This window comes from Mercurialis annua, linkage group LG6 (assembly GCF_937616625.2).
Source record: "Mercurialis annua linkage group LG6, ddMerAnnu1.2, whole genome shotgun sequence".
NCBI lineage: Eukaryota > Viridiplantae > Streptophyta > Magnoliopsida > Malpighiales > Euphorbiaceae > Mercurialis > Mercurialis annua.
This window is the reverse complement of record NC_065575.1, coordinates 47,353,082-47,365,104: the sequence shown is the minus strand read 5'-3', so window position 1 is coordinate 47,365,104 and position 12,023 is coordinate 47,353,082. Positions and strand designations below refer to the sequence as shown.

General features: G+C 36.1%; 3 protein-coding genes and 1 long non-coding RNA gene across 5 annotated transcripts in view; 1 reads left to right on the top strand and 3 right to left on the bottom strand.

Moving 5' to 3' along the window:
• Window positions 1–199: 199 nt before the first annotated feature.
• Window positions 200–1,862, bottom strand: LOC126654070 (uncharacterized). The gene is made up of 3 exons (XM_050348112.2): window positions 1,699–1,862; window positions 703–1,623; window positions 200–609 (listed from the first exon to the last, which is right to left on the bottom strand). Exons 1-3 carry the CDS (start codon window positions 1,860–1,862, stop codon window positions 507–509), a joined length of 1,188 nt encoding a protein of 395 aa, XP_050204069.1. The 3' UTR covers window positions 200–506.
• A 715-nt stretch (window positions 1,863–2,577) lies between these two features.
• Window positions 2,578–12,023, bottom strand: part of LOC126686730 (UMP-CMP kinase 3-like) — a 38,309-nt gene continuing 28,863 nt past the window's right edge. For both annotated transcript variants that reach the window (XM_056106255.1, XM_056106254.1), the window contains exon 9: window positions 2,578–2,646. In XM_056106255.1, coding sequence (XP_055962230.1) covers window positions 2,578–2,646 — 69 coding nt within the window. The remainder of the gene's footprint in view (window positions 2,647–12,023) is intronic.
• LOC126686726 (very-long-chain aldehyde decarbonylase CER1-like) lies at window positions 3,527–6,602 on the top strand. Its single transcript, XM_050380937.1, has 8 exons — window positions 3,527–3,567; window positions 4,100–4,214; window positions 4,300–4,517; window positions 4,591–4,823; window positions 4,897–5,116; window positions 5,194–5,677; window positions 5,764–6,237; window positions 6,327–6,602. Exons 1-8 carry the CDS (start codon window positions 3,542–3,544, stop codon window positions 6,492–6,494), a joined length of 1,938 nt encoding a protein of 645 aa, XP_050236894.1. The 5' UTR covers window positions 3,527–3,541; the 3' UTR covers window positions 6,495–6,602.
• Window positions 4,931–8,175, bottom strand: LOC130015664 (uncharacterized). Its single transcript, XR_008790990.1, has 2 exons — window positions 7,682–8,175; window positions 4,931–7,420 (listed from the first exon to the last, which is right to left on the bottom strand). It is a non-coding gene; the product is annotated as an uncharacterized LOC130015664 (long non-coding RNA).

Below are 12,023 nucleotides of genomic sequence, written 5' to 3'. Positions count from 1 at the left end.
TAACAATAATCAAAAAAATCCAATAACAAATAAAATTATAATTTATTAATGGAATTTACATAATAGTGTAACCTATAAATTAAAGCTTAAAATAAACCATATTTGTTTCGAGAAAAAGCACAATTGTAATTAGTTGGGTGTTAAATTTGAACAATTTCATATGTCAATTTGATTTAACTTTACATAGAAGTCTGTCAAGAACAAAATAATACGTACTATTTATTATTCATATAGTATTACAGCAACTCACATGTCACATAAAAAATTTCATATATGGACTTCTCAAGCAAACACCTAACACCCATTACTCACCCTTCAACCACTTTTTTCATGCCATTAACACATTTACATACTTTTTATTTACAACAAACCATGATACAAGTTTTGTAATACTGAATAAAGGCGGAAAAATTAGAGCGTGCGCATCTTGAACTGCAAAAAATATGTAATTTACGTATATGTGACAAATAATGCCTTGCAACACCACAAAGCAGGTTTTTGCGTTATCATCTTGCACTAAAAGCAGGTTCTGCATCTTCGCTGGGTTGTGTTCTTCGAGTATATTTGAGCAACAAAGCTTCTGAAGAAAGACCGGGTACATTTAGATCCCTGAAGAAATAAATTACATTAAATTAAACTGAAATGATTCACAGGTCGAATTAAGAATTAAAAAGAAAGAAAAAACTCAAAGCAGAATCAAACCTGATGTATGGATGTAAATCCTTCCCCTCCCATTTTGACCGCTCCTTGAACAGCATAGAGAAACGCTCAGTAGGATTTGAGGGCAATGAGGACACACTGAAGGCTCGGACCCATGTCTCAACCCCAAGCTTCTCCGTCAAAACTTCACCTTCCAACAAGTCAAAACTAGCCTGCATACAATCTGGAATCTTTTTCAACCATTCTCCCATGAAAACTTCCATCTTTAATTTCCCTGTTTTCAAGATCTGTCTTGCAAAATGCACGCATACACGCTTCTCATCCAACTTCCATGTGTTTGTAAGACCAGTACTGACCTTATCGCCATAGACGTTCAAACAATGGATGGCGAGCTTGCGCAGAAATCCATCTGATGCTAGCACAGTTACAACTTCATCTTCATTTAGTGAATGCAATGACCAGTCATTCAATATCGAATTGTGCAAAAGCATCCCTAGAATCGTGTCCATGTATGCATCATCCACAATTCTCCAGTACCCATCAATCTCAACAGCTGACAGAGCCTGTAATCCATATCTCAATTCCTCATTACTAGCCTGAACCATGTCAACCAGATCATCCCATGCATACAGTCCTGTTTTATTGATTCCCATGTTCAAATCCTCCATTTCTAGGACCTCATCAGACTTGTAAGGATTCTGTGAGAGAAGGAATCTAAGCCCATCCAGCCTGGGAGAAACTTCAACTAACTCCAAGTTACCAGGTGCAAGCATAATGGTGGGTGCAATAATTTGGTGGTGATGAACATTGCCATCACAATCGAATGGGTTTTCACGCAGAGAGGACTGAGCTGATTGAGGTATGAGAAATAAAGAATTAGAAGTTGCAACAAACTTAATGGCATAAGTTTTAGACTGAGTGCAAAGAACAGCATCTTCATCTGGCTGACCCCTTAAGGTTACCCTACAAGAAATATTAAAAAGCCATGAATTGAAAGGAGTGAAATTCAAAGATAACAAAAAATTCACCTTTAATTACCTCTGGTGAAGTACGTCTGTGAGGAGTTTGTCATCCAGCTCAAGAAGTAAGAGGTCATCATGGGAACCAAAGAGAGGATGGTAAGTAATATCAATGGAAGAGTTTGGCTCAAGATTTAACACTGCTTCAGCTCCACTGCACCCGCCCACCTCTGCCCCCTCCATACCAAATGGAAGAGTGAGATTCCACTTAAAATGCGGTGCTCAATCCGCGCCTTGGAAGAGAACAAAAAAAAGCGATTAAAAGAATAAGATTAGGAGTGAGTGATCATTAGAAGCTCTAAAGTTGTTTATAATACACGTCACAGCTGGTCATAAAATACAGAAGAAACAATCAGAACGGCCATAAAACAGTCACAAATGTGCTCTTCATCATAAAATACAAAAGATCTAAAAAGAAGAAAACTAAAATATAAAAAACAATGCAGTCACTGCTTATGAGTAGATTGGATGGTGGAAGGGCCATAGCTTTTAATTTAGCAATGGAAGTTGGTCGTAAGAAATCGAAAAAACTCTAAGCTGACCTTTAAATTGTATGAAATGAAGTTTGTTTCTGCTGCAGTACACAGATGAGATGGAATTAAAACAACATAAATTGAGAATCCCTAGTACTTTGACATCACAATTTCAAGCCTAAAAATGAAAATAAAAAGTAGCTGAATCATTTTAAAAGAAAAATCACTACTCATCTAGTTAACTCATACTAGTAACAAACACAAAAACTAGTGCTGCCGAATTAAAAAAATCAACCAAAATACTGAAAAAAGATGGATCAAACAAACGAAAGATAAAAGAAAACAAACTTACTAGAGTGTCGCAGGGAACAATATTTGGCGGCGAAGACAAAGGTAAGTAGTTCACCGGAGAGAATAGACCACAGTCAATTTATATATGTAAAAAGAGTTGTGTTGAGGTAATTTAATTTCCTCTTCTTCTGCGCCACAGAAGCAAAATAGAGATTACTGTCGACAAACAAATTGGAAAGGAATAATTTGCAGCGGCTAGGGTTTGAGATTAAAGTTCTCCCGCCAATTTTGGAATTTGAATGGGCCTTGGGCCCCTACGCATCTTGCTGTTGAACTGAGCCCGGCAGTTTGAAATTTCAAGTCGAATTGCAGAAGTAATAGTAAGAAAACAAGAAATGAAAGAAGGTGGCGGGACAGGTGGGCATATGCATGAAAATGTATAATAAATGGTATGGCTCTACCAATTTTGTGGGCATATCATATGTAGTGCTATAGCCAATGTCCAAACTTGGGTAAGAAGTTAATGCTCAACCTTTATTTAGCTAAATCCTGATATCATGGAATTCAATCTCCCTACCATCACACTTTCATTCACCTAATTCATTCAAAACTCACCAAATTCATTACCTCAACCAATTTTAAATAATTCTATTATACTCTCTAAATTCTATTCAATTTGTCTCCAATAATTCACACTATTCACTCACATTTCATTATTTTACTCAATTAAGAACAAGTTTTTATATTTTTAAATAAATTTACAAAAGTTTAAATCCATTAGAGTCATGATAACTCAATTTTATCCAGTTAATGTCCTTGATGATTTAAAAATAGAAATTTATGTCCTTAATTTGTCTAAAATTAGAAAGTAATTATCCTTAATTGATTATGAAATGCAAATTTAGAGATGGAGATGACCTTTTATTTAAATAATTAATTATATAAAAAAGAGAAGATTAAATACAAAAATGAGAAGTAGATGATGTTTTGATGCCGCACCAAAAGGAACACAAAAGAGATGACCAAATTATTTTGAAACAACCTCTCTGAAATTAAAACAAATGATGCATTTTCTTCTCATTCTCACCAATACCTGCCATGTTTCCGCCTGGGAATCGATTTAGGTATGCATCACAATATATTACAACTCTTCTAACTTATGCGTAATTATTTTAAAAATACATTTAAAAAAATGAAAAATGTATAAGCCTTTTAATTTTATTAGAAAAATATAATTATCGATTCCTTTACTATGTGGTTAATTATAATTAGATGGTTTGATTTCATTCATTCATATATATAGATATTGAATTCATACAAAAATATAAATATTGAAAAAAAAAGGACATGACTTCGTAATTGTAAAGCTATCACTAGTATGAACAAACAAAGAAAACGTTGAAGTACGACCAATAAATGTAGGAATGGGGGCATTAAGAGTAATGAGAGAGGTGAAGATTATTTAATTTTCGGTAGGCAACAATCATTAAAATTATTAAATATAGTACTAGATTAATGTTGAAATATATCTCTCATGAAATCCCTAATTTGCATGCCCTATGGTTTGGCAAGTGGCAACATGCCTTTGTCTCCTTATTTAAATAGTACCCTTCACTTTCGATGACTCATCTCTCTCACAACTATATATAAATATAGTGGTAGGAGTTCGCCAGGAGGCAAAGAGTTGAAGCAAATCCTGAAATATACAGTTATGGCTTCTATGCCGGGAGTTCTCAGCCAGTGGCCATGGAAGCATCTCGGAAGCTTCAAGGTACGTACTATGCAAGGGACATGACCTGGCTATAGCTCATTTTGATTTGATTTGATTTCATAATGAATGAATGATGTGGATGCAGCATCTGATACTGGCTCCATGGGTGATTCGCCACATATATTTATTCACGGTTAAAGGAGAGAAAATGGATATCAGCCATTTAGTTCTGCCATTTTTGCTGCTGAGAATGGTGCACAACCAGCTATGGATTAGCCTTTCCCGTCACCGGACCGCCAAAGGGAATAACAGGATCGTCGACAAAGGCATCGAATTTGATCAAATCGACAGAGAAACAAACTGGTCCGTATCTAGTATTTGTTTGTTTTGCAGTGAAGTGTTAGCTTATAACTATAAAATCCATGTACTCATGCAGGGATGATCAGATACTGCTAAATGGAGTGATATTTTACGTAGGGGGAATGGTGATTCCGCAGGCAAACCACATGCCGTATTGGAGAATGGACGGCGTAATCATAACAATTCTGCTGCATATGGGTCCCGTCGAGTTCATTTACTATTGGCTACACAGACTTCTTCATCATCACTACCTCTACTCTCGCTACCACTCTCATCACCATTCCTCCATTGTTACAGAGCCCATTACATGTTCGTTTCTTTCGTTATTAATTATTCTCATCCTTCCATCATTAATTTACCCACTCTATCTATATATATGCAGCTGTGATCCATCCATTTGCAGAACACGTTGCCTATTTCATACTGTTCGCTATTCCAATGCTGACCACGGTGTTTACCGGAACCGCCTCCGTAGCCGCGTATTTTGGTTACATCACTTTCATAGATTTCATGAACAATATGGGCCACTGTAATTTCGAGTTCATTCCTGAATTCGTTTTTTCTATTTTTCCACCTCTCAAGTACCTCTTCTACACCGCTTCGTAAGTTTCATTCATTCATTTTATAATTCATTACCATGCACCGGTATTTTAATTAATTTAATTTATTTATCATGCAGATTCCATTCTCTTCACCACACCCAATTCAGAACAAACTACTCTCTGTTTATGCCCATGTACGACTACATATACGGTACTGTGGACAAATCTTCAGATTCCCTCTATCATAAATCACTTACGAGACAAGAGGAAGTGGCTCATGTGGTGCACCTTACCCACCTGACCACGCCCCACTCCATCTATCACCTCCGCCTGGGATTTGCGCGACTCGCCTCTGTCCCGGAATCTCCCACATGGTACCTCTGGTTATTGTGGCCTTTCACCCTCTCCACTCTCATCTTCAATTGGATTTGTGGCCGCACTTTTGTTCTTCAGAGGCACCGCTTCGACAAACTGAGACTGCAAACATGGGTGATTCCAAAATACAATACACAGTACTCCATGAAATGGCAGAATGTATCGATTAATAAAATGATCGAACAATCCATACTGGAAGCAGAGGAAAAAGGAGTGCAAGTGTTGAGTCTTGGACTTTTGAATCAGGCAAGTATTTTTCTCTCTTAACATGAAATTAATTAACAGGATAATTAATTAAACAACTGAATGCATAAACATAAATATGTATGCAGGGGAAGGAACTGAATAGGTACGGAGAGATATATATAGAGAAGCATCCGAGTCTGAAAGTAAAGGTGGTGGACGGAAGCAGTCTGGCGGCAGCAGTAGTGGTGGATAGTATTCCGAAAGGAACAACTCAGCTTCTTTTCCGGGGAAGCCTCAGCAAGGTTGCTTTTGCTGTTGCCTTTGCTCTCTGCAAGAAGGGCATCCAGGTGGTAACGACCCTGAAGGAGGACTATGAGGAGCTTAAAGCCTCTATTGGAACACAACACTCCAATAATCTGATTCTCTCTAAAAACTATCATCTTAAGACGTGGCTAGTGGACGATAAGCTGAGCGAAGAGGATCAAAACAAGGCAAGCAAAGGAACCTTATTCATCCCCTTGTCCCAATTTCCACCCAAGAAATTCAGAAACGCCTGCTTTTATTATCCCACTCCGGCCATGATTGCTCCTTCTTCAATCGAAAATGTCGACTCTTGTGAGGTATTTAATTCCTACACTTTCTTTGTTGTACGTACAATCACATTTCATTCTTTTATAATAATAATAATAATAAACAAAACAAAAAACAGAATTGGCTGCCGAGAAGGGTGATGAGCGCATGGAGGGCCGGTGGAATAGTGCATGGCCTGGAAGGATGGAATGTGAATGAGTGCGGAAACACCATCTTCGATGTGGACAAAATTTGGCAAGCCAGTCTCCGCCATGGCTTTAAACCTCTTTATTATAACAATTATTAGTATTATTCTACAAATATTTCTGTTGTCCATGCATAATAATATCAAGAACATATAATTAACCAGTTAATCCAATTACTTTGGATTATAATATTTTTCTTCTTTGCTGCACTTGTACTTTATAATAGCAACTATTTATTACAGCTATTCAAACACTTAGCAAAAACAAATAACACTATTAACTTTTGGTTGGATATACCACCTAACTGTTTGACATCAACAAATAAATAGGTACCGAAATATATACCCATAATGTTCAATCAAACAAATACTGCTGAATAAACAACAAAATGCAGCAGCAATGAATAGTTGGTAGGGCAAAATTGAATTACTACTAATTAAAAGAGAATAAATATTTCAGTTGTGTCTCTGAAACTATTTTCAGACAACCTTAAATTATTACTCGTTAGCTCCCTCCTCCGAAGATAGCTAGCTACCCCTCTTCTATATACATTTACAGACTAAAGATGAGATGATAGCAATCACTAGTTGTTGCCAAATATTATTATTATTGTTTTTGTATTATCCTTTATTAAAAGAATACAGCAGTAACAGAAATAAAGAGGTATACTCCTCATCACACAACTCATAGCTGTTGCCTTGCATGCCATAAAACTTGATTATTTACAATTTAATAAAGGAAGCAACATGTTCTAATAATATTGAGTAATATACTAAAACAGTGAGAGAAAGGCAATATGTATTTTTCAATGGTTGTTGCCCATTGCTATTTGCTAATCACAATTCACAATAGTGCAGATCCCAAAACATCTTAAATGGTACTCACATCATGCATATTTGCAACAAGTAGATATTTCACCAGATTCATTTTTCCACCTCTTACATACTCAGAATAAAAACTACCCCTGCTACAAACTAAGATTGCATTCAAGGCCCAGGAAATTCAGGTCAGCCAGCCAGAATTGATCCTGAATTATACTCGGAAAAACTTTTCTAAATTACTTATGAGTCATAAAAAAGGGAATAAATACTCTACTGTCAAGTCATTTGTGACATGCATTCAGCGAAGAAACTCATATAAGTAATTCACCACCTCAACCCAATTCATGACAGCACATGTCAATCATGCACCTCATTCAATAAGCTAATGATACTAATAAAGTTCAGATCTCTCAAAATATTACTAATAAATTCTTTTACCACAGGTTGGCATATCTATGTCTCTTTACCTTCTCATGCTTTGGGGCAAAAATGGCTTTAACATCTCCTCAATCTGCAGCTCAGAGCAACAATATCAATGGCTGAAAAGTGAATATTACATTACGACTAATATATAAACGAATTATAAAAGAAAGATTGCCTTCCCAACTTTTCCCTTGGATTCATTAATACTCCACCACTGGGATACTAGACTCTAGAAAAACTTTAAATTGCTTCCTAATTGTCTCAATGTTGTCATCTACTCTTCCCTTTTCATAATGAAAAAATGAAAAAATAAATAAATAAAATGACCTAAAAAGATCACAAACTCGTGCACTGTACACATAGGTTCCATTCATCAAACCTGGTTCCTACTCAAAAGGAGACTCTCCATCTCTTCTTTAGAGCAATCAAAAAACAAAACAACTTCTGGCTCAATTTTGGTCTGCACGAAAACCTAAAGCGATGAGCAACAAGACGATAAAATTTTAGAATACTACATTTTCTATATAATGCAATAAAAATGTACCAGAGGACAATGAAAACATTAGAGCATCAAAATGCAATGCTTAATTAGCATGTTAATGCTATAATTTAACTTTGAGACATAAAATTTAAACTCAATGCAGTATTATATTCTATGCTAAATTTAGCATATACTATATTGCATGTTAAATTTAGTATTCATTATAGCATAGGCTAAAATTGAACAATCAATCAAAATTTATTTTTAAATATGATTCTATTATTATTATTATTTTTATATTATTTTTATTTATTTTTAGTTTAAATTTTATACTCTCTTTTTTATTTTTATAATCTCGATTGATTAAATTTTTAAATTATAGATCTTTTGTCTCACGGTAGCCTGCTCCAGTCCCCTTATGAAACTTTTGTTATTGGGTTAGTCATATATTTTACATGTTTCTAGCGATTCACATGGCATCATCAAATGATACAAGTCTTGAATAAGAATCTGCAACGCACTAGAACGCTTGTTGACGATCCTTTTGTTGTATAATATTTAGAATGAACAGAGTGTATTTAAGCTCGAGGCGTGATGTCACTGCCCTAAAAGTATATCGAAGTATACTCCAGGATACAACAGCTCTTCTACGTAATTTTGTAGGTGCAGGAGAAGCAGTAGTTAATATATGATCAATTGATCAACTCTAATCCAGCAAGTTTAAATTTAAATAACAGATAGAAAAATATTTTTAGTTGCTAAAAATCCGAGAGTAAAGATAATGGAGGCTAAAGCTAATCAGAAGTTAAGTAAATGTGTTTAATTGCTCAGTCCAAGTTTGTTCCGATTTTTTAGGCGTTAACCAAAACTGTTTTTTACTTAGTCAAAATATAGCCTTCTCATATAAGGCTTAAATAATAAAAATAAAAAATAATTAATTTCGGGTAACAAAAAATTTAATCAAGCCTTGGACTAAGTCCACTTGATTTGCAACATCCACCCACACCCAAGTCCAACTCCGAAGAGGGGGGGGGGGGGGGGGGGGGAGCGCGAGCCCATTCCCTTCCCTCCAACACACTTATAAGCCCATAAAGGGTTTTCACTTATAAATCATGTATAGTCTTTTAAACTTTAAATGTGGGACTTTTGCCTTTTGAAATAACTCTTTAAAAAACAAAAACTTACAACAATCCCCCACTTATTTCAAAACGCTTGCTGGACTAGATTCTCTATATAAATGCATCAGTTTCAGTGTCTTTTGGACTATGAACCAAAACCTGAAAAGAAGAGTTATAACTCACGGTAAGCCTGGTGAAGTTTTAAACTTCTATGAACCAAGAATTCCATTTGCAAGTTATAGTTCTCAACAATCACATTATACTTTCACAAACTGCTACTCAACGCGGTTGTGCGCATTTAGGCCGTGTGCGTACCTGTTTATTCATGAGTGCTCTAACGACTTAGCCACGAGTCATATAGGAGCGGCCCCACTCCACACTCATATAGGTGATTTCATCAAGTTTATACAGCAACTAAATATAAACTATCCTTAAGGACTATGAAATCATTAAGAGTTACAAACTCAACCTCACAATAGTTGCTTCTAGTACAACACACACCATAGGAATGAACTAAATCAAAATTTAGTACTAGCAGGACTAACACATGACTTGTTATTACCCGTATGAACCAAATTCATGGGATCTCCAATCACAGAGGTCGGGTTACCATCACGGTTAATACTCAAATTGGCACAAGTCCCATTCCCCTCGATGTTTCAAGGATCATTTTCCTTACCAAAGGTTTAGTCAGAGGATCGGCCAAATTCAGCTCTGACTTCACATAATCAATGGACATAATTCCATCCTTTTGCAATTGCTTTACCACATCATGTCTTAGACGTAAATGTCTATTCTTTCCACTGTAAGCCTTATTCTTAGCAATGGCTATTTCCGCTTGGCAATCACAATGCATAGACACTGAAGGAGTTGGTTTTATTCCCAAAGGAATACCGACTAAGAAGTTTTTCAACCACTCAGCCTCATTGCCAGCTAATTCCAGAGCTATAAACTCGGACTCCATAGTAGATTTGGCAATTAACGTTTGCTTAGATGATCTCCAAGCAATCACACCTCCTCCAAGTGTAAACACATAACCACTAGTGGATTTTGTCTCATCTGAATCAGAGATCCAGTTAGCATCACTGTACCCTTCTAGTACAGCGGGAAATCCACTGTATAGGAAATACTCCTATTTTCTATGTCGGTTTTGGGTCTTCTAATATGCTTTTATTGCTATAATTGAGCTATTTTGGGTCTTATTGTGTGTTTTAGTATTTCAGGTTAAATACATGGAAATCAATGAGTTTTGGGTTTAATTTGAGCATTCCGAAGGTTTCCGAAGCAAAGAGACGTCGAAAGCACATTTGCAAGCCTGAAAATCTGACCCCGCTGCACTACTTTACAAATATGGACCAGTTCAAGGCTTCCAATGAAATTGTGTTCTTCATAAGAAATAAAGTAGACATCTTAAGCTTTCCAGAGGTTCAAGAACCAACTCATTTGGAGGTTTCTACATCGAGTTATGAAGTTTTGAAGTCAGTGGTTGTGCAGCAGAAATAGTGTCTCTTTCGAGACAAACTTTTGTGCATGTCTCGATCGAGAACCTCACCTTCTCGATCGAGAAGCAAGGCAAAAAATGGCAGAGAATTGTGAAATCTTGCTTCTCGATCGAGAAGCTGACTTTAATGAAGCTTCTCGATCGAGAAGTGAAGAAAACTCAGAAAAAGACCAAATTTTGAGTTTAGAGCTTTGCTTGGAACATTTCCTTATTAAGCCCAACAAAGTTTGTACTAGAATGTTTTATATTTCCTCTTTTACTTTTGCCTATATAAGGCACCTTATCCCTCAACTTTAAGGTATCACTTATTATGTAGCAACACTTTTAGTCATCTTTTAGGAGTAGAATAGCTTAGGGTTTTGTGCCTCCATAGTTTCCACCATCGTTGGTGCTTGGAAGCTTTTATTGCTTTGTAAGAACAAGATTTACCTATTGAATACAAGCTTTTATCTTTGATTCTTCATTATCTTCTTTATGATTTATTGTTCTTCATTTAAGGTAATCATTCTCACTTTTGTTATGTTAATTAATTATTGCTTAGTTGTTGCTTTAACTTTAATCATGAGTAGCTAAACTCCTAGTCTAGGGATTGTTATGATTGCCATGTTTAATTGCTAGATGATTGGTTAGGGTAGTATGGGTTAGGGTTTTGTTGTGTTTATTAGTCTTAATGCCTTGATTAAGTTGGCCTCTTAATCTTTGATTAGTGTTTGATTAGTGAGGGCGAGAGTTAAACTAATTAAATAGACCTAGTTAAGCATAAGCTTAAGACCTAGATGCACGAGAGTGATTTAGGGATTTAGCGGTTGTTTGAGTTTGCGGATTAATCGGATTGATTGGTGTAGTCGACATTCAATTGCGCGAGAGTGAGTTGGATTTCGACTTATTAATCAATTTTCGGTTCTTCGACTTCCGGCTCGAGAGAGCGGATTTGGATACCTTAGAATGGCTTGACCCAAACCAATACCCGTATACCCGACCTATCTACCTAGGAATTGCTTTGGCATGATTAGCAACCCTTAGGCGCTTTTAATTATCGTTTTTAATCCGTTAATCAATTAGTTGTTGAATTGTTGTTGCTTTTAGTTTATTTATTATTGCTTGAGTTTATTTGCGTAGTATTAATCAAAACCAATCACTCGTTTGCTATCCGAATTGAATTTCAAGATCGATTTCGCTCACTTTAAACCTCTCATCCTTGTGGGTTCGACAACCCGGACTTAAAGTCCACTTTATTACGAGTTGGCATTTTTGCTAACAAGTTTTTGGCGCCGTTGCCGGGGATG

What these genes read in the sequence shown, in the direction of transcription:
- LOC126654070 (XM_050348112.2), bottom strand. Translation starts at nt 1,862, where the DNA reads ATGGAGGGGGCAGAGGTGGGCGGGTGCAGTGGAGCTGAAGCAGTGTTA. An exon ending in ACAGACGTACTTCACCAGAG is followed by an intron (nt 1,624 to 1,698) that starts GTAATTAAAGGT and finishes TATTTCTTGTAG; the next exon opens with GGTAACCTTAAGGGGTCAGC. An exon ending in GATTTACATCCATACATCAG is followed by an intron (nt 610 to 702) that starts GTTTGATTCTGC and finishes TTATTTCTTCAG; the next exon opens with GGATCTAAATGTACCCGGTC.
- LOC126686726 (XM_050380937.1), top strand. Translation starts at nt 3,542, where the DNA reads ATGTTTCCGCCTGGGAATCGATTTAG. An exon ending in TGTTACAGAGCCCATTACAT is followed by an intron (nt 4,824 to 4,896) that starts GTTCGTTTCTTT and finishes ATATATATGCAG; the next exon opens with CTGTGATCCATCCATTTGCA. An exon ending in AAAATGTCGACTCTTGTGAG is followed by an intron (nt 6,238 to 6,326) that starts GTATTTAATTCC and finishes AACAAAAAACAG; the next exon opens with AATTGGCTGCCGAGAAGGGT.